General features: G+C 52.7%; 2 protein-coding genes across 2 annotated transcripts; one reads left to right on the top strand and one right to left on the bottom strand.

Annotated features, from left to right (window-relative positions):
* Positions 1 to 460: 460 nt before the first annotated feature.
* COX4I1 (cytochrome c oxidase subunit 4I1) lies at positions 461 to 12,197 on the bottom strand. The gene is made up of 5 exons (XM_078879601.1): positions 12,065 to 12,197; positions 7,791 to 7,863; positions 5,776 to 5,943; positions 2,554 to 2,685; positions 461 to 1,583 (listed from the first exon to the last, which is right to left on the bottom strand). Exons 2-5 carry the CDS (start codon positions 7,861 to 7,863, stop codon positions 1,447 to 1,449), a joined length of 510 nt encoding a protein of 169 aa, XP_078735727.1. The 5' UTR covers positions 12,065 to 12,197; the 3' UTR covers positions 461 to 1,446.
* Positions 12,198 to 12,390: 193 nt separating this feature from the next.
* SYS1 (SYS1 golgi trafficking protein) lies at positions 12,391 to 21,042 on the top strand. The gene is made up of 3 exons (XM_078879600.1): positions 12,391 to 13,545; positions 17,463 to 17,530; positions 20,386 to 21,042. Exons 1-3 carry the CDS (start codon positions 13,354 to 13,356, stop codon positions 20,624 to 20,626), a joined length of 501 nt encoding a protein of 166 aa, XP_078735726.1. The 5' UTR covers positions 12,391 to 13,353; the 3' UTR covers positions 20,627 to 21,042.
* The last annotated feature ends 823 nt before the right edge of the window (positions 21,043 to 21,865 follow it).

The raw sequence follows: 21,865 nt of genomic DNA, 5'->3' as shown, positions 1-21,865 counted from the left end.
AAGGCGAGTAGTAACAAAGACAATGAACGTACCAGAGCATTTATAGCTCGAGTCGAGCACACGATTCCTTGCTCAAGGTATCTATTTGGTTTGAACACGTTAGCAACTGTTTGATGGCCAGAAAGGGTAAAACCTATTATTTTTCAAACTATGATACTGGCAAAGAAAGGTCTCGATGTATCACCACCGCCATTTTTGTTTCGTTTCAATGTCGTAAAAATCGGTTAATCGAGATCAACTTACCCCCACACTGTGTACAAGGGGAAACCCTCTCCCATATCAGTGGACTGAAAGAAGGGCTGCACAACAATCGCGCACACAAACAAAAAACACACATACACACGCAATCTAAGGCCATGAAAACGCCGCGCAGGGAAACACGAAGGAGACTCTGGGCCAGGAACCCCCCCACGCTACGCGCTCGCACTCAAGCAAGGAAACGGTCAACGAGAGGACTTCATTCATTGTAAGGGCTATGCTTTATTCACAAATTCTTCATTTAGATATTACATCTGTTAACGGTTCCTGATCTGAAGAGTGGGCAGAAGCGGACTTGGCCCCTATGGTCGTGTACCAATCATGAAGGGACGCACGCGCACACACCGCAATGTGGTCACCCCCGCACACAGGTGTGTGTGTGTGCAGGACCGTCCCTGGGAGGGATGGGCTTTTCCAGACCGACCCCCCCCCCCACCCCCCACGAGAGACATTTGCCGCGCTACCACTGCACACCACGAAATGTTTTTTGCCGGCACAAGACGAGCGGAGTTGATAAATATACGCCGTCAACTTTCGATTACACCAATTGTATACGGCTGTTTCGTGGAGGAAAGTGTAGCAAGCAAGCGAGCTAAAACAAATTATCGGCGTTAGCTTGACGTGTACAGTATTAAACGTTTACGATTTGTCACCTTCGCCATAAGTGCAAAGCTAAATAAAATTAACTCGACAAATTGTGCCAAGGGCTAACTCCAGGGGCAAATCATTCAAATATTTATATCCGGCAAATTCGCCAATTTAATGCCGTGGTTAACATGCAACCTGGAAGCTGTGGCCAACAGTGCACAACCCTTTTTGGGAAAATGCAGCGGCATCACCCAATAGTCCGCGTGCTCATCACGGAGGTGGCAATCGGTGCACCACCCCGTGCGCATTAAGGAAAGTGAGCGAGCGTGAGCGCAGCTCCGTTTAAAGCGCGGCAAATGTTTTGTCTCCGTGGATGGTAGAGGAGGGGAGGGGGGGAGGGCCTGGAGAAGCCCAAAGAAGAAGCTCAGAGAAGAAGCTCAGAGAAGCCCATCATCTCTCCGGCATGACGCAGGCCACGTCCGCTTTTAGCAGTGGGTGTGACAGATGGGATACCCGTACACGCACGCACACTCGCACGCACGCCGAGTTTGGCGAGCGGGTGGTGTTGGTGGTGGTGGTGTTGGCGACGCCGTCGACAATTCACTTCTTCCACTCGTTCTTCTCGTAGTCCCACTGGGAGGAGAAGCCCTCCACGGGGTTGACGCGCATGTCCAGCATCCTCTTGGTCTGCATCGCAACCCACTCCTCGGACAGCGTGTGCGGCACCGGCCCGAACACTGCGGGAGGGGGAAGACACATCGCAACGCACGTTTAACGTACCACAGCCGTCGTAACATCTCTATGTATGTAGAACTTATTTCGCATCCAACTAAAATCAGGTGTCGGCACAGACGAGCAGTGCCGAGGCTGCGCCGAGACACCTCGCCACGGGGTGCGCCGGGTTTGTTTGCCCGCCGCAGAAGCGGAGTCGTGCCGCCGACACGGAGTAATTGTCCAAAATAATGTGTTTTTTTGGGTGAGATCGAGTAAATATGTGTCGTTAAACCCGCCACCACCCAACACAGCCAATTATTAAGGTATGTCAAGTAAACAAAACGTGGCCAATTCGTTACTTCAGCACACCGGTGTGTTGGAGAGTAAACCAACAGCATTTACAATTTGAGCACCACGTTTCCCTGGTAATTACAACCAGCTTCATCAGGCGATTTTGCCAGAATTATGAATAATATTTGGTCGCGAACGCCTTCGTGTTAAATTGACGTAGTAATTAGTCGAGGCGCATGCAGCCGACGCGGGGGTCGAGTCCCATAGCAGAAGACGCGGTGTCGTCCTCGGTTTACCAACCAACGTCAAACGCGATGGACGCATATTTAGCCCTGCCTTTGATCTGGCCCCAAGCCAGTCGCGTGTCTCGTGAGGCCAGCATATTCCGGTTTGGTTCGGGCTCTGCTCGAATGTGCCAGTCGAATAGGGGGGTGGGGGTGTGTACAAGTGACTTTCAGAACAGATTAATTGTCCGAGGGCCCAGAACAGATTTATCACTTTGTCACATCTGAGGTTTGTTCCGGTTGATCCGGTTCAGTCTTCCCAGTGCTGGGCAGGACTCGAGCGCGGCCCCCGAGTGAGTGTGCGTACGTGCGAGCGCGTGAGCGTACGTGCGAGCGCGTGAGCGTGCGTGCGAGCACGTGAGCGTACCTGTGGGGGTGCGTGGGGGTGCGTGGGGGTGCCAGGGGGGGGGGCCCTCACCGTAGTGGCGCTGCCAGATGATGAGCAGTCCCGTGAATCCGAAGAAGAAGAACACCGCTCCAAGCACAGTCTTCCACTCGTGCGAGGGCTGATCCATCTCCGCGTACGTCTTGTTGAACATGATGCGGTACACTGCATGCCGGGGGAGGGAGAGGTGGGGGGGGGGAAACAACGTGGAGCTGCTTAAAGACGGGAGCAGTCTGTAGCATATCAGTTGCACTGCTGTGTTGCGTGCAACCAAATCGCTTAACGCAAAGACCTACGGCAACTTGTCGGTGCCTGTGGTGGTCGCCCACCCATGGCTAAAAAGCCTGCTTGGCCCAACAATGCGTCATTTTGACAGAGTCATTCGCGCGAGTAGTATCTCGTGACCAATATCATCTATAGTAGAGTTTTTTTTGGGATATATCGCATAAATATAAATGTGTCGTTAAAGCCGCCACCACCCGACACAGCCAACTGGCAATAGATACCCATTTTAATTCATATGCATTCATTAATCCCCCCACTTCGCAGGTGAAGGGCTCACAAGTGACTTCATCACAGCCATCCCTCAATTTAAGGAACGAAACAGGAGGATTTCACCACAAATCTGGCTGTCGCCTGATGAAGCTGGTTGTAATTATTGGTGAAAAGTCGTACTCAGATTGGACATATTGTGGATTTGGTCTCCAACACACCGGTGTGCTGTACTAGTAATGAATTGGCCATGTTTTGGTTACGTGACAAACCTTACTAATTGGCTGTGTCGGGTGGTGGCGGGTTTAACGACACATTTATATTTACGCGATCTAACTAAAAAAAAATTCAACATCATGGGAGTATCTCAAAACTCGAACAATTTGCAAATCTTCGAGCGGAGGCGCAGGAGGACAAGGGCATCGACAGCACCGGTGCCAACAATCGCCGTCATTTTACAATAAGGGGGCGACAATTTTCCATGAATAATCCCGATTTATGAACGTAATATAACCGTGTAACATTGCTTAGCTTCCGAGACCTAACGAGATCGGAGGGGGGACACATTCCGGGAGATTTGGTCACATGGGTGACACAATGTGCATACACGTTGGCGAGGTGTTGAGTAGGCCTCAAGATAAGGTCGAACTCGTGCACAAGATGCTTTCCACAAATGAACCACAATACCTCGCTGATCTCGTCAAGGGGAGCATAAACCACCACCACGCAAACTCCGGTCATCCTCGCAGCAGAGGCTTTTGGCTAACCCTCGAACAAAGACGGTCACCGCATCGCGCGCTCTCGGATGCGCTTCTGCGGCCGTCTGGAACGCTCTTCCTTCCGATTTTGGGAAGTCACTGGAGCCATGCACTTTTAATTCTAGATTGAAAACTAATTTTCTGAAGAACTGCTTTTAGTGTTTAGCTTGTCGTCCCTTTCCCTGCCCCTCCGATTAGCATGAATGGCTATGTACGGTGTGAAAGAAGTTCAATATATATACACACAAGTAACTATTATTGTTAGCAGGATAGGTTCCTGTGGCACTACATAAAGCAAGAGGAGCGAAGGTTTAATCAATTAATAAAGGTGGCCTTTTAGCCCTGTGCATATGGGCGACACATCTCCGTGCATGTGTATGCCAATTTGCGTAGGTGGCAGTAGCACATTTGTGTCTTCATACTTGAGCAGAGTATTCCCACGTGTGTAATGATGCATTGCCACGTAAGCAGTGTGTGCGCCCCCTTGTGGATATATTAGGCCCCTTATCCGGACGAGAAGAAAAAGGTGGCACAAAGAAGAAGACAACCCGATGATGCGGGCAGAGATGAGAAGGAACCAGGCACTCTTTGGACACACGTGTAGTAGGATGGACAACAACAGGAACATTTAAAAGGTGTGATGTTGTTCGGAAAAAAATGGAAGAAGGCGGAAAGAGAGGAAGACCTAACGGAGTTAATGGCTTGACGATGACGGCGACATGAGAGATTGGTTCCAGACAAGATGTGGCCACTACTTGAGCCATAGCGGCACAAGGCAGAGGAAAGTGGAAACAAATTACGAAATGTGAAGCAGACACCTCCCTATGGGCTATTGGTCCATAGATCGTGATGATGATCTGGACTAACCCCCCCCAAAGCATGGTAGAAACTTGATTTTCCCTCACCAACGATTTAGTACGATTGGCTATGTACAATGCGAAAGAGGTCCAACATACATGGGCGGTTCTAGGCTAGTTGAATTCTGCTCCGCATGAGCAGTGCCCTGAGGAGCGTTTGGGCTCCGTGCAGCGATCCATTATTCATACTTTAGCTCTCGCGAAAAGCACGACAAAAAATAGCAGAGCGAGGGAAAGCGAAACAGTCAAGCTATCTTACAGGAAAGAAGTCTCTGCCTCTGTCCTTTAGCCATCACACTCTTATTTTAATATGCGTAACCATTAAGGCTAAGGTGGCTTAGCCCACGCCGCACCCGTCGCGGTGCAGAGGTAAACGTGAGGGATCGTGGGAAGAGGGTTGCAGCAATTAGGTGGCAGGGGCAGGCACTCAAAAACCACGAAGCAATCTCCCAAACGTTACGAATAAAGACCAACACTAAACTTTCATTTTACCAGGAAAGGCCCACCAAGCTGTATAGCTCTTTGAGAAGTAACCTGGCCACAAATGATAGATCAACAAAGCGGCCTTATCACATGGAAATTCACAGCAGCCAAATACTCTAAACGCACGTTCATTCTAAAATGTGGAGGGAAAAACGGGAGGACCCGGAGAAAAATCCACGCGACCACAGGGAGAGGGAGACACCGCAAACTCCAAATATTCAACAGGCGTCAGGGTCTGGATCGAACCCACAACCTCCTGGATACCGGGTGAGCGAGTTAACATCTCGGCACCGTTAAAGGCTCTAAAAGGGGGATCCTTTAGCTTTGTGTGTGTATGTGCATGTGGAGTGGAAGTATCGCGATTAGCGGACTGCACTACGAACCCCGCTTACGGCTATTTCCCACTTACGGCGAACATCAGTGACGATAATCTGAACCGGTCCTGGGGCTCCCCTAGGTCGACTCAGCTTCAAATGAGTACCTGGTGCAGTGTGTAAACATCACCACTTGGGGAGACAAAGGCGGCCGGGCGTGGTGTGCTGGCCACCCACCCTCTGGTGTGCCGTGCCGGCCTTCATAGATGCTACTCGCAAACAAGCAACTGCCCCAACGGTCTGTTGAGGCTACACGGGGGATCTTTGTCTTTGGGTGCGTGCGCCACTCACGCGCCAGCTTCTCGGCTTGGCTGAGCGCCGTCCAGGGTCCCTTCTCCTTCTCCTTGAGCGCGAGCTGATGCGACGCGAGGTCGCGCACGTAGGGGATGTCGGGCAGCGGCACGTCCATGCGGTCCGTGTACTGGGGCAGGCTCCACTCCTCGGGCTTTGCAACCACCGCTGTACAAACCGTCAGCATCGTCAGCACCGTCAAAACCATTGACACCGTCAGCATCATCAGGAGCGTCGGCATCATCGGTACCATCGGCACCGTTAACACCATCAAGCAGCATCAGCAGGATCCGCACCAACGGCACCATCGTCCCTACTCCGTGCTTTCACTTTGCACGAGTGTCAGCGCACGACACAATCGCAACGCCATTTCATCGTGCCGTTGACCGGATCGCCCAGGAGCAGGATTACGACTCGCAATTACTGCAAGTAGCAAAAGGTTTAGGTGTGCAAGTGCGACGGAGGTGTGCGACAACTGTACATGACTTAAAACTACTACTTATCTGAAAACCCTTCCTCCCTCTGCCCCACGGAGGGCATCACGACTCCCCTGGTGGGAAAGTGCTAATTTGGGAAACAATTAACAGCACTGAATAAGTGCAGCAGTTGGCGTCCCATGGATAGACTCGTCTCTGCCATGAGAATGTGGAATTTGTCACCGGCTGAGTTTGCCAAGGCGGTAAGCGTTGGCGAAAATCGCTCATTTGTAACAGCGAGACATGTTGTCTTGTGACCCGAAATTTACTGCGCAGACCGTAACTTAACGCGGGCACATGCACGCAAAAAACATTTCAAAGATGCCCAAACGATTATTCCTCAAGAGATGCTTTACAGTAATATAATCTCTACACAGGGTCAAAAATAAGCTTATGTGTAACTAGAAATATAAAACGACACGTGACATCACATGTACACACAAGCAAACAATCATTATTTATGCATTGCAAACCCTTAATATGTTTGCTATTTACAATGAAAAACGCAAGTGTCCAAAGGTTGAGGAAACAGTTGACTAGAATGGCACGCCAAATTGAGCTTTTACATTCAAAAATGAGTCGCGTTTTCAATTGCACCGATTCAGGTTTCAGGTGTTATTTTGTTAAATCGGGTAAGAAGTCCGGAGACCAGTATGAGTCTCATTTGCAAGAGTAACCCCCCCGGGGTTCACTCGTTATTTGAGCACACCTGGAAGGTCAGAAAGATTACCTTTAAAAAAAAAAGAAACGATAAGACAATTGTCATGTCCTACACGTCGTGTTTTCAAGACGATAAAAAAATTCAACCGATTGTAGACGCCGCAGTAATGGAGACTGCACTGCGCAAAATGCAATGCCAAATGGAACACTGGATCCAGGCCAATGACGGACGGGAGTCACAGCCAAACCATAAGTTATTCTACACCTCCACCATTGAGAATCAACGGTAGGTGAAATGGACGGTCAAGGAAAACGAGACTTCTGTAAAAAAAAAGTGTCGATTTTAGTTGTTCTTCCGATTGCAATATGCTCCATTGCTGTACTTTCCTTTGCTCCATTTGGTTTTCTCTCTACGGGTGCGTGTGAGCTACGCCCAGGTGCAGTGGGTGCGCTGTATGGTGCGTGTGTGTGAGCTGCACACAGGCGCAGTGGGTGTTTGTGTGTGCGCTGTATGGGTGCGTGTGTGAGCTGTACACAGGCGTAATATGGGTGTTTGTGTGTGCGCTGTATGGGTGCGTGTGCGAGCTGCACACAGGCGTAATGGGTGTCTGTGTGTGCGCTGTATGGGTGCGTGTGTGAGCTGTACACAGGCGTAATGGGTGTCTGTGTGTGCGCTGTATGGGTGTGTGTGTGAGCTGTACACAGGCGTAATGGGTTTCTGTGTGTGCGCTGTATGGGTGCGTGTGTGAGCTGTACACAGGCGTAATGGGTGTCTGTGTGTGCGCTGTATGGGTGCGTGTGTGTGCTGCACAGGGGTGCAATATGCTGTGGGTACTGTGGGGGGTACTGTGGGTGCCACTGCGCCCGTGTCACCCATACCGTGGCCGTGCCGCGCCGCCGTGGTGGCGAGCGCCCTCCGTCCCATCAAACTCAGCATACGTGTGGCCAGCATCTGCAAAGCACACGTTCACACACAAGACGTCCAATCCTTCATCGTCGTCATCACCGTCATCATCTACGACTTCACAATGTGCCTCACACGCAATCAATCCACACCAAGTGCTTGCCACAAATGAACCACAATACCTCGCTGATCTCATCAAGGAGCATAAACCATCATCACGCAAACTCCAGTCATCCCTCACAGCTGCGTGTATTGGCTGCCATTGAACAAAGATGGTCACCGTATCGCGCGCTTTCAGATTCGCTTCTGCAGCCGTCTGGAACGCTCTTCTTTCCAATATTAGGAGGCCACTGGAGCTATTCAGCAGACGACTGATAAAAGCCAGAATCGACCTAGGAGAGGCCGACGATCAGATCAGATATCAGGTCACTGATGTTAGCCGTGGCTGGGAATTGAACTCGGGTATCGGCAGGTGCGTAGCCCAGTGCGCCAACCACAACAACAACCGCCATTCGCCACCAAGTGGCGGTGACATCACCACAGCGCTTGTGGCAGGCTGTGCACTTTAAGGCCCCCCCGTTAAGTATCTAAGGCTCGCAGGCAGGTCACGGGACAGACCCAGGTGCCATGGGTTGACGGACTGAGATGACTGGCTCCACCTGTGCCCCCTAATGTGTCAACTAACCACAATGCCACTGCTTGCACACGACAGCACCCGGTCACGAAGTGGCGATGACGTCACCACAGCCTGCACTTTGAGATCCTGGTGTTGAGGGTAAACTACATAACACAGCATTGAAAGAAAGTGCTGATAGCAAGCACCCATCAATGTGCGTACGGCGCGTGGCTAGTAGCACGCCCGGCCGCCTTTGTCTCCCTAGGGGCGATGTTTACACACCACATCAGGTATTCATTTGAGGCCGAGTCGCCCTAGGGGAGGCCCAGGACCGGTTAAGCATATTCGTCACCGTTGTTGGGTGTGAGCGAGAATCGAACTTGGGTTTCCAGGTTCATAGCGCAGCGCGCTAACCGCTGCGCCACCACTCCCCACGATAATCTTAAACACACACAGTGCACGCACATATACACACGCAAAGCATGAGGAAACTTGCCTCACCCACACACACAGAGCAGGTAGAGAGAGAGAGCGAACGAGCGAAGCCCGGCCCACACGTGGCTTAAACGCCATGAGCGCCCTGCAGGCAAGGCACGTACGCGCAGTAACAGCAGCAGTAGCAGCGAGCTCATCAAGGGCAGGCGCGGACAAGGGGACGCGGCGCGGACTTTGAAGGTCGCCGCTTGCCGGTCCGCACACTCCACCCCCCTCCCACCACCCCCCCTCAGGGCAGCCACGCTGGCACCGTCTCAAGCTACCGCCACTCGCCCCCGGGGAGGGGATCTCACTCATCCAGGTGGCCCTCCGCAAGTCAGGCACGGGCCACTGTGGCGGGAGGGCTACATCAGCAGCCGGGGTTTGACACGGTAGGTCATGGGTTTGCGCGATCTTCATGCAACAAACCTCCCCAGGTCGACCTTGCAAAAGATGTATTGTGGGTTGTTATCGTGAATTTATTTCAATCCTACACTGCGATCTTATGGCCCTGGCGGTTTGTCAAGAGCTTGGGCGATGGCGCTTGAAATAGCCGCTCACGGTCGCGAAAAAGAGCCACTGGATGAGCAGCCTGTGCGCTGGGTAGCCAACTTGTAGTGGACAGATGCAGTGGAAGATCCTGCAGTCGTAGACACGAGGTGGTGCTTCCCGAAGGAACTTGTCCACAGCGCGCAACGAGGATGACCTCAAAAGCCAGGATAGTCAAAAGGGGGACTGCGTCGAATGCGCGTGGCGAGCGAGAGAAACGAGCCCGAGAGACACATCAGCGAAGGTGAGGACACGGACACGGGCCGGTCCTTGAATGCAGCAGCGTCGTGGGTCCGATGCGCGCAAACGCCAAAAAAAGAGAGGCACGCGGTCCACGTGGGTCATGGACCAGCGGGAGTGGGCAACACGCAAATGCCGGAACCGCTTCGTGATGGTTATTTATCCAGGACCCCCCCTCCCTCCCGGCGTCTCGGATTCACCACGCAATGCATTGCGGGTCTTGAAATATTGATTATTGTTGTTACAGAATTCGAAGAAAAAAAACTGCCTTCTTGTTATTTTGGTAGCCACCAACCTCACCACCCCCGCGATTTTGACGGTGGTCCTTGAAGGACGTTGCATACCTGTCAAGCCCTTATCAGCGCCCTACCTCATTACAGACCAATTCAGACCTTATTGGTCACCCGTGCCCCTTATAAAACTCAACGTTCATCCTACAAAGTCCCATCACAAGGGAGACACACAAAATACAAAATAAAAATTGTGTTGCCCGTATTGAAACGCCTGTACTCCGTTTGGACCTGAAACGCAATTTCCCTTTACAAGAACACGGGGTATAAACCGTATGGTCTGTACATGTATTTAAGCAGTGTCGATTACAAACGTTGTAAAGCGACGTGGATGAACCCAGATGATTTGATGAGACGAAGAAAAGGGCCACAACGGCCAGCAGCTACAGTTTACGGGACGAACGCGTTTCAATGGACAATGGCTTAAGCCAGATGGGTCAAGATTGTGAGTCTTGAATGACGTGTTAGATCAGAAATGGAGGGGCCGCCGAGATGGTTGGTTGTTGGTGGTGGTTGATGGTGGTGTTAGTGATGTTGGTGGTGTTGGTGATGTTGTTGGTGATGGTGGTGATAGTGGTGTTGGTGGTGATAGTGGTGTTGGTGATGATGGTGTTGGTGCTGGTGGTGAGTGGTGTTGGTGGTGGTGTTGGTGGTGCTGGTGGTGATGTTGGTGATGGTGGTAATGATGGTGGTGATGATGGTGGTGCGAGCAACAACGACGCCGCACCGTGGCGGTAAACGGGAGACGATCGGCGAGAGAGAGAAGAGGTGGTGGTGGGGGGAGTCCGTGAAGGTCGGGGAAGGGTCAACTTTGCCGGCAACTTCGTTGAATCGAAGAGCGGCGCGGAAGGACAGCGATGGCGCTAGCGGCGGCAGAGCTACAAACAAAGCGGCCGGACGAGACGTCCACAGGCGGCAGAGGTCGCCGCCATCGCCTCTCCCAACATGGCGCTTCCGTGTTCGCTGGCGACGGCGACGCGCGCAAGGTCACCCCGCACTGAAGTTGCCGCAAGGACCCCCACCACCACCAAGTCGCCACCGCCACCACCAACACCACCACCACCACCGTCGCCACCAACACCACCACCATCATCATCACCACCATCATCATCACCACCATCATCATCACCACCATCACCCCCATCATCACCGCCAACATCACCGCCAACATCACCACCATCACCATCGCCACCACCGGCACAATCACCGCCAACATCAACGCCAACACCACCACCATCATCACCACCATCATCACCACCAACATCACCGCCACCGCGGCGCCTCCACGGCTTCCCACCCCCCCCCCCCATACTTTGCATCTCCACATCGCGTCTCGTGACTCGGACCCGCGAGCCGTCACTCCGCACAGCACCCCCACCACCCACCCACCCGGAGTCAAGCACGAGCACCCAACCACCATTCAAAAAATGAATGTAGCCGTCAAGCGCACCTTAGCAATAGACGTCGATTTTGAGTAAGCGGCAAGAGCCCCCCCCCCCCCCCCGAGTCCACGTTGGCCCCCCACAAACACTCGAGCCCCCCCCCCCTTCCTCTCACCTGCCCCCCCTCCTCACTCTGCGGTCTGGCACCCCATCTCGCAGAAACGCAAGAGGTAAAAAACAATCCCTCACCACACACACCGGGGGAGACCCCCACACACCCCCCTCTCCTAATCAACTATCAGCCTCAACACGATCCCAGCAACCCCCTAAACCTACAAACCAGGGGGGGCGTCCCCCCCCCCCCCCCCCCCCTAAAGATTCCCCACCCCACTTTTCTCCTACTCCGCTGCCTTCTCCACGGCGGTCTCGCCCGCCCGCCACACGCCGCCGAGGCATCGGGAACGCGCGCGGCCCACGGGGCCCTGGACACCGCCTCCCTCCCGCCACTCCCGACCCGGGCCCGACCCGTTCCTCAACAGCCACAAAAAAAACCCCGTTGCCGTCCGATCCGCGCGGCCGGTGTTTGCCGAGGGACCCCGATCGCTTCTTCGTTATCTAGACGAGGAGGAGGTGGTGATGATTATCGATGATTGATGAAGGTGAGGATGATGATGATGAGAGAGGTCGTGGATCGGCACCTTTCTCCTCGTCGTCTTCCTCCTCCTCCTCGTGCTGCTCGCCGCGCCGACAAATGACCTCGACGGCGAAGTGGAGGAGGCGCGCGCGGCACCACGGGAAGTGCCGCACTTCCGGTCGGCAATTAACGCGTGGGCGGGTTTATTTTTTTCGATTTTTTAATTTTGACAGCGTCCATGCGAAAGACCCGCGCGTGCGAGGAGGACTCTTAAATTGCGAATTAGCTTTCTTTAATGCGATTAATTAAAAAATAAATATTGATGGTGGGGGGGGAGGGAGTCGTCGTGCCGGACGGATGCGACGTCACGTCCGATTGCGTCACGTCCGGGCTAGCGTCATCGCCGGACGTGACGACCGCCGGATGCGGAGTCCATTTGGCGGCGAGGGATGGAGGAGACGTGGGGAGATTGTCGGCATCTGCGTCGTCTGCGGCAGTCGGCGGGGAGGTGGAGACGCGCGGGGCGATAGACGAGAAGACGAGACGAGGAGGAGGAGGAGAGGCACGTGAGGAGAGCGATAGAGAAAGACGGAAGAGTTACAGATACACGGGGCCTGCGGGGAGAGGAGTTAAGGTAGCCAGATCAAGGGGTTTGACTCGTCAACATCATCAGCTGATCGTCATCATCATCATCACTTGCCGGATTCTTCATTTTAATTACCAACATCACCACGCTCATCATCTCGCACTTGGCAAGTCACAGTCGTCGGCACGACTTGAGGGGAGGAGAATCGGCCAGGGTCGGAGACGCGGGGGGTGTCAACATCAACAACATCGTCATCGCCAATAGTAGCACTGCGTCACCAGTGTAGTGATTGACAAAGTAGCTACTGAGGACTCGGAAATCAAGGTCTTGAGTGTGGTTTGTGGTGGTGGTGGTGGTGAAGGACGTGGTGGTTGGTGACGGAGGAGTGACCCAGGAATAGGAGGAGGCGGTGAAGGGAGGGTTGGTGTGAATAGGAAGGAGAAAGTGAACGAGGAGGGGCAGGGGGTGAAAGAAGAGGAAGGAGGAGGTGGTGAAGGAAGAGGAAGGAGGAGGAGGCGGTGAAGAGTTGGTGTGAATAGGAAGGAGGAGGTGAATGAGGAGAGGGGGGGTGAAGGAAGAAGGGGGAAGGGGTGAAGGAAAAGTTGCTGTCAAGAGGGAAGGAAGGAGGAGGTGAGGTAGGCGGTGAATGAGGTGGTGAAGGAAGAATAAAGAGGAGGAGGAGGTGGTGAAGGAAAAGTTTCTGTGAAGAGGAGGAAGAAGGAGGAGGAGGAGGTGGTGAAGAGTTGGTGTGAGGAGGAAGTCGGTGAATGAGGTGCCGGTGGTGGTGCCCGTCCGGCATGGCGGGGCACTTCCGCAGCTACGCGTGGGACCCGGTGCTGATCGTGTCACAGATGGCGCTCATGCAGTGCGTCTTCTACGGATTCCTGTGCCTGTGGCTGGCGCTCATCGACGTATTGGTGCAGGCGAATCGCACCCTTGACCAGATCTTCAGCTACCAGGCACGTCCGGGGGCTGCACGTGTTTGCCGCATGCGATTCCTCCACACTTGGATATGTATAAACCCCCTAAACTTTAAAACGTGTAAACGAAAACGACAACCGCGCACAGCGCAATAAATACGAAGAGACGTTTGGATTCATCTTCTAGGGGGACAGTGTTGTACTGTAGAAGGGAAATAATAAAATTAAAACAATACAATGCAATTCTCACGACGTTTCGGCCACAACGCAAGCAGCCGTCCTCAGGTGAAGAACAGGGCTGTCGGAAAGACGGCGTCCTAATGAACACTGCTAAGCTTGGCAGCGTATTTTAAGCTTGAAATACGCTGCCAAGCTCTGTTTCTTCATCTGAGGACGGCTGCTTGCGTTGTGGCCGAAACGTCGTGAGAATTGTATTTTATTGTTTTATTTTTATTATTTCCCTTCTACGTGACTTTACCGAAAGAACCAAGAAGATGAATCCCTGCAGTCACGAAAGCTTTAAATCGAAATGTTGTACTGTACTTGTATGGTATTTGCCGAATTGACAACTTGAGGTTGCCCGAGTCGATTTGTGTGCAGGTTGGGACCGTTAGTTGCATAGTGGGAGCGGTGGCGCAGCGGTTAGCGCTACGCACCCGGCGACCCGAGTTCGATTCCCGCTCACGGCCAACATCAGTGACGATTATCTGAATCAGTTCTGGGCCTCCCCTAGGTCGACTTGGCCTCAAATGAGTACCTGGTGCGGTGTGTAAACATCAACACTGGGGAGACAAAGGCGGTCGGGTGTGGTGCTGGCCACGCACCCCGTCGTGTACCGTTCTGGCCTTCATAGGTGCTCGCGAACAGCACTTGCCCCTACAGTCTGTTAAGGCTATACGGGGTATCTTTGTTAGTTGCATATCCAGAACGCGTGAGGGATGTCACCAGAAGATTTGGGGAGGATTGTTCGTGGCTGGCGAAGATGATGATGAATTCAAACTTAATAGTCACAGGAAATACGAACTTGTGTGTAATTGTGTCTCTAAACAGCCAGATCATAATGTTAATGCTCCACCCAATTACGTAACTAGTAGTTAAACCCAATGTTTGACTTTTAAGTGGCTTGCAGTGACAATATTATGCCCATGGCACACACCACGGGGAAGGTGAGTAGAGTCGTGGATGTGATTAATGGAAAACAGGGGGGGGGGGAGCCACGGGGGGGGGGGGGGGGGAAGAAAAGATCGAGAAAGAATGTGAAATTGGAGGAAAATGATGGAAAGTGAGAGTCTGGAGGAACCAATGAGATATCTTGGCCAAAACCGTCAAAAGCTTATCATTCCAGTAGGTGTTATGTAAGTCTAGTACTGTATGTTGAACTTATTTCACAACGTAACTGGCCAACCGTGCTAATGGGAGGTGCGGAAGTGCTCTGTGTTTGGAAAGGACACATGCTTTAAATGGGTATCAATGCCACCATCACTGGATGTCATTACGGTGTGAATCGACGTCAATATGAACACATTCCTGCGGAGGGAGCTGGTAGGAACGTTGGGTTGCTCGGTCAATGGCCAGGGTCAACGACGGCGTGGTGTATTCCGCAAATATGGCCGACTGTGAGGGCGGGCTCAAGCCGGCGTGAGTAGGTTAAACGTTGAGTTTTATAAGGGCACTACGGGGTGACCAGCCCCTCCCCACCCAGCCCCACCCATCCCACCCCCCACCCCCCACCCAGGCCCATTCTCCCCACCCAGCCCCTCCCCACCCAGCCCCTCCCTGCACGACGGACGGACACAATAATCTCCTGTGGGCTGGTGTAACCAGGAGGTTCCTACCAGTAATAGTTGAGCCTTGGAAACAGCAGCGTCTCTGCACAGCGACGTCACCAGGTATCACTGTGGCTGTTTTAACAGGACATGGGAGTGGGGTGGGAGTCGGAGTGGGGCTGGCCAAGTTACACGATTCATGGGGGAGCTGAATTAGATGGATAGATGAGCGTTCACGTAATCCGCTCACGTGGGACTTAACTCCTAATGATGTAATTGGGTGGAGCGTTAATGGTAGTTGACCCTGATTGAACCCAGTTCACATGTGAATCAAGCTGGATTGCAAGCATTTTTTTGCATATCGTGGCATTTCTTTAAGGCTTTTAGTTATGGCTTCAGACGTATTTTCCAGGTGCAAATTCTGAATTCTGTAAGAAAAAAAGTGTGCAGTGCAGATTTAGAGTAGGAACTAAGATAAAGTGTGATGCACAACTCTTATAATTAGAAGGTGAAAAAGATGAAGTTGTCATGGCCTGGCAGAGACCACATTCACCGCTTGTTGCAGAGGTTCACTGTTCTAATCCAGCGGCCGCCCTGATTAATACTGCTGCGGTGCGTACTAACCGTAATAATACAAACTCCCATCTGCTTGACAGTGGACGTTAAAGATCCCAGGATTCCATTCGCAAGAGTAGGCCATTGTGTGGCATCGTCATGGTCTAAAATTTGGCATGTTTGAAAAATGACAGCAAGCGTCGCCCCGTACTGCGAAAACACGGCAGCACCCACCTGAAAATAAGTCATGAGACTCGGCGAGCCTCTCTGGGATAAACAAGCGTGAGAGCAAAAATGTATTAAAATAATCAACGTCATCTTTCTCTGCGATTCACAATTCATAACGCAGGTCTCTTAAGCGCGTCAAGGGTGACCTGGGCTGGTGTCGCGGCTAAATTAAAACCCATTCAAATGCGGTTATATAATGAATATGGAGACATTGTCTCGTTTGTTTTGCCTGCCATCGGTGACCTGAGAAAGCAAGCCGTGTGATACATCTTAAGGAAACATTATTAAGCATCACTCGCGGACACTTTTGCCAGCCCAAACGGGTTGCAGACTCGCAAAATAATGCGAGCGGGTTCCAACACATGTTTGTTCGTGGAAGCATTAAATTAGTGGCATGGGTGCCGGAGGGCAAAAATTTAAGATAATCTTTGCATCTTTGCCACGCTTTAAGTTGGATCTTCGGTGCCAGAGTTTTAGCGCCCCTGTTACTGACGGGCAGAGCTAATGCGTAAGCGCTTCTGACCCTTGCTCGGACGGCGTTAATAAGCAAAGCCAGCGAAGAAGGTGATGCTGTAGAGCAACACTGACGGGAAGTTGAAGTTACGCGAGTGTCGATGCAGCAGTATTCTCACAACACCCCGTACTCTACACATGAGAGGGTGCTGCAACAACTGCCTTCATGCATTGTCCGCCGTTAGAGCAACAGTTGTGGTAATCGTTGAGCGTGGTGGTGGTGGTGGTGGACATGTGTGCATGTGTGGGGGGGAAACGGTGGCACGGTGGTTAGCGCACCGCGGTACGAACCCGAGTTAACGGTGGCCAACATTTGAACTGGTCCTGGGCCTCCCCCCTCTAGGTTGACTCGGCCTTAAAAGCACGTACCAGTTGGTGGTGTGTAAACATGAGCACTGGGGAGATAAAAGGGTGTGGTGCTGGCCACCCACCCCCCTCGTGTGGAATTTCCAACTGATGATGCCAGCCTTGACAGGTTGTCTTTAACAACACTTAACCCAACAGTCTGTTAAAGGCTACAGGGGAGGGGGGGGATATTTGTCCTCGTGAAAATGTGTGTGTGCGTGTTCTTTTTGGCAGAGTGCCGGAGTGACTGATGAGTGTGTTGGTGGTGTTGTGCACACACACACGCTGCGCTATGAACCCAATGACCCAAGTTCGATTCCCGCTCACGGACAACTGGTCCTGACCCTCCCCTTGGTCGACTCAGCCTCAAACGAGTACCTGGTGCGATGTGTAAACATCGCCACTGAGGAGACAAAGGCGTCCCGGTGTGGTGCTGGCCACCCAACCCCTCGAGTGCCCCGCCGGCCTTCTCCTCGCCAACGACACTTGCCCCGACAGTCTGTTGAGGCTACACAGGGGGCCTCTTTGTCTTTGTGTGCGCGCGTGCAGGTGCTGGAGTTCTCGACGGCGCACGGGAGGGTTCCGCTCATCGCCTTCGTGCTCAACGCGCTCACTTGGTGAGGGCAGTTTGCAGCAGTGGCCCTCCCGTCACGGCGGGGGTCACTCCTCGTCAAATCTACGCAGCGGCGCTTCGCGCAGCGCGTGACACCCCCTGCGTTGGATTGGTCGTTGTTGAACCGCACGCGTAACTGCTCACGCCGTTCCGTTCCCCCCCCACCCCACCGTGCACTTTCTTGTACTTGAGGCCTGCGGCGGTGGTTTGGAATTTCAAACCGATGACGACCACGAGCTCCTTGGTGCAGTGAGAACGCAGATACTGTACTCGCTGCGTTAAGTTTGCCGTGCCCCAACTCGTCGTCATGAGCCTTTGTCTTCCCAGCCACCCTTATACTTGATGAAGTCGGTTATCGAGAAGTGCCGGTTCGGCAGAGGTCGCAAACGGGTTTTGATTCCTTACCCGTACCCGGCCGCACCAGGGTCGCAAATGGGTACCCGTACCCTACCCGAAATAAGTGACAAACGGTTACTCACCAGTGACTCACGGCCTACCCGTACCCGGCCAGGTACGGGTAGCCGGGTATCGGGTAGGGTACGGGTATCGGGTACCCGGTTGCGACCTCTGCGGTTCGGTGTGTGTAGTCTGTAGGACAGGGGGTTGAATAAGGTCACTTTTAGTTCTCTAAGACGAGTTCTCTAAGACGCGACGCCTCATGGTCACGAGTCTCCGCGGCCATGTGGAATAGCGCCAGCCAGGATCTCAAGTCGGCCGTCCAAACTTGGCCCTTGTTACCCACAGTACGTACGTATGTTGAACTTCTTTCGCACAGTATGTAGCCAACCGTGCCAGTTCAAGTCGCTCACGGCACGCACGTATACGTGGGCTTGGCGAGCCCGTCCGCGGCACTTGCTTCTCCTGCCAGGCCACACGCTCTACCCTGCGCCAACCTCGCAACCAGTTGTGATGTCACTGGATCACGGCAGAGGTCACGGCATAGGTCACGGCAGAGGTCACGGCAGAGGTCACGGCAGAGGTCACGGCAGAGGTCACGGCAGAGGTCACGGTAGAGGTCACGGTAGAGGTCACGGTAGAGGTCCCAGTTAGGTCACGGGGGCGGTGGAAAACCAAGAAGCAGAGTAAACCCCCTCACTTGATTCGACTTGAGGGCCATGTTTCTGTTTAAATACAGGGCGAACAATTACAATTTAATCTTGATTTTAATCTTGATTTACAATTGACAAGTTACCTTTAAGTAGCCTGGCCTGATCATCCCTAAATTTAAAGATATGTTGTATGCGCAATCAGGATTGCTCCACTGCCAGTCCATGGCGGAGGTTGGGGATGGAGACAGGTTCAAAGTTTGGCTCATGATAAATGGAGACACGAAATCCGGCCCTTGCTGCTGATGATCCTGGAATGTGTACCAAGCCATTGCTGGGTCGCCAAGTCGCAGTTACCACTGCTCGTGGAAGGTTAGGTAAATAGCTGTGTTGACTTGACATGGAACAAGTGTGGCACAGTCGGGTTTTTTACAATCGGGTTTAATTGTCTTTTATATTAAACCCGATCATCTGAGATTGGGTGAAATCCGGTTTAATTGGTTCTAAAAAAAAAACGATGCCTGCCGCTGGAAAAATCGGGTTTTTTCCACTCATGACATGGAATGACCTCTGGCGCACGCTGTACTGAGGTGTCTTTGTAAATCGGGCTTCTTAATTTCCTAGTTTGAAAATTTTTAAATTGTCGCAGTAACGAATGGAGTCTTTTGCACGATTGTCAGGATAATGCTTTCGCACGGAGAGTGGCCCCTTTTTTTCCTCCCAATGACAGCGTCACCTCGACGATGGCTTTTTTACTTGGGTGAGAATCCAGCTACAATTTTAAGTTGATTTGGCCACACAAAGCTAAATATAATCCACAAGTCACCAGATGAGTGTTTTTTCACTTTCCCAAGCCACCATTGTCCCCGTGTCGTTTTAGCCAGGGGCTGTAACACCCACACCATAAATCTCTCCCCCCCCACCCCCCCCAATTGCCTAACGCGTGCTCTCGCATGACTTTTATGTTCAAAGGGAATGTATAAGACCAATTCCCATTGGTGGCATTGTGACAGGAAATACTCGATTGTCCCGCGGGTCCACACATCAGGGTGTGGTAGATGATGATGATGTGCAAAGATCACTAGAAGCTGCTCTCACGCTTGCCCTGTAAAGAGTGTTTATCTTGGTGTGTGTGTGTATGGGGTGGACATGCCGGCGTATGAATTGACACACCACTGATCATCCAACCTTGGTGGATCGCGATGGTAAGGCAGGCTCGACTTAGACGGTTGGGCCACTTGTTGGGAACAGACGAAGGATATGGACTTAGAAGGGCTACGGAGACGCCGTTGCAGGGCACGAAGTGAGTGACCGAGGGTGAGATGGGAGGATGTGGTAGAATGAGATACAAGGGCAGTGAATGCGACAAGAGGCACAAAATAGAAGCTCGTGGAAAAATAAAATCCAAGCATCCGACTCCATGCAACAGAGCGGAGTTTTTTGGATGAGAAGACTAGAACACTGGCATTCATCCAGCAGTGGACGGATCACGGCTTTTGCAATTGCAACCATTGCCAATGCACACGCTGGTGTGCAAACGCACGCACTGGTGTGCAAACACGTTCTGCTGGTGCCCTGGTGTGTAAACGCTCTGGTGTGCAAACGCTCTGGTGTGCAAACGCACGTTCTGCTGGTGCCCTGGTGTGTAAACGCTCTGGTGTGCAAACGCTCTGGTGTGCAAACACACGTTCTGCTGGTGCCCTGGTGTGTAAACGCTCTGGTGTGCAAACGCTCTGGTGTGCAAACGCACGTTCTGCTGGTGCCCTGGTGTGTAAACGCGCGTCTCGATTGTGCGTGCCTCCCCACCCTGCAGCGCGCTGGGCCTGTGGCTGTTCGTGCGCCGCGGGAAGCAGTGCCTGGACTTCACTGTGACGACGCACTTCTTCCACATGCTCGCGTGCTGGGCGTACAACGCCAGCTTCCCCAGCGCGCTCACCTGGTGGCTCGTCAACCTCGTGTGCGTGGCGCTCATGGCCGTCATCGGGGAGTACTTGTGCATGCGCAGCGAGCTCATGGCCATCCCGGTCAGCATTGGGCCCAAGGCCGACCTGTGAGATGCTTCGGGCCACGCTGCGAGGTCGGGCGCCCTGCTCGGCCGTGGATTCACGGAGAAACTTCCTCGGAGCGTGGTGGGGTCGCGCCTCATCTTAGACGGACTCTCGCGAGAAGCGCTCGGTCTTGTGCCTAAGCGCGAGAGAGCTCTGCATTGATGCCAGCGTCCCCCCGCCGCTGTCGGTTTGGAAGGGTCTGGAAAACCCAGAGGTGTACGCATGCGTGTTGTGAACGTCTGTCGGGTCTTGCGTTGCCAACCGTGCTAAATCGGAGGTGCGGGGGTAGGGCAACAAACTAAACACGCAAAAAAATCAGTTTTTGGGTTATCGTCGACAATGGAAGAAGTGATTTCCATCTTGTGTATATAGGTTTATTTTGAAGCGGTGCTTTAAAAATAAAAACGAAAACTATAAATCGACGTGAAAATTGTCGCGTTTTTATTTGCTTAGATGGCGCTTGCGTGCGATGCGTTTATTTGACTCGCCAACGAGCCACGGAGGAGGCCGAGTGGTGTTGCGGTGTCGCTGCTTGTGGACCGACGCGAAGAAAAAAGACCGATGAAAAGCTCGGTCACAATTCCCGTGGTCTCTTGCTGTCGCGTCGTCACCTGTATGGAGGCCACTTATTAACCCATTCCGAGGCGTCTGCAAGTCGCAGGGTGTGTGGTGTGTCCTGTTCGCCGCTGAATCTCGGAACGCGCAAGTGGCCGGCTCCGCGTTAAATTTAATTCAGATGAGGCGTAGTAGCGCCGCTGTTTTTAAAGAAATCGTGCTCACCGCAGACAACTGTAGCGACACGACCGCCGCAGTCTACGACAGCCGGTGCCAAACTGCCACATACCCTCCCGCATGGCCTTGTGAGAGCCCTTGGTACCGATAAAGTTATTTTTAGTTTTTCTTCCGGAGTAGCGGAAGGTGAAACGACCCTCTGCAGGTCACCGTATATTCTGGTCACAGCCATATAAAAGGCTTGGTCCGCCACAGCTGCAAAGCCCCCCCTCTTTGTTGTTGTAACTTTCTGACCCGCCCCAACTGGACATCTGTGAGAAAGAGCTTCATCGCTCGTTGGATTTCTCCAGGATAAATACATTCTAATTTCACCGACTTGCTGTCCAGATGGGTGTAGCCACACTCTGCCCCCACCACACACCGCCTGCTGATCGCCGAATCGGTGGAGCCGTTGACGCTGCGGGTGGACAGAGGTGGAGATTTAAGAAACGTCCACCTTTGTTTCATCTTACG

The sequence above is a fragment of the Lampetra fluviatilis genome, chromosome 54 (genome assembly GCF_964198595.1).
Source record: "Lampetra fluviatilis chromosome 54, kcLamFluv1.1, whole genome shotgun sequence".
In the NCBI taxonomy this organism is placed as follows: domain Eukaryota; kingdom Metazoa; phylum Chordata; class Hyperoartia; order Petromyzontiformes; family Petromyzontidae; genus Lampetra; species Lampetra fluviatilis.
The sequence above is the reverse complement of the archived record's forward strand: the minus strand, read 5'-3'. Positions and strand labels throughout refer to the sequence as shown.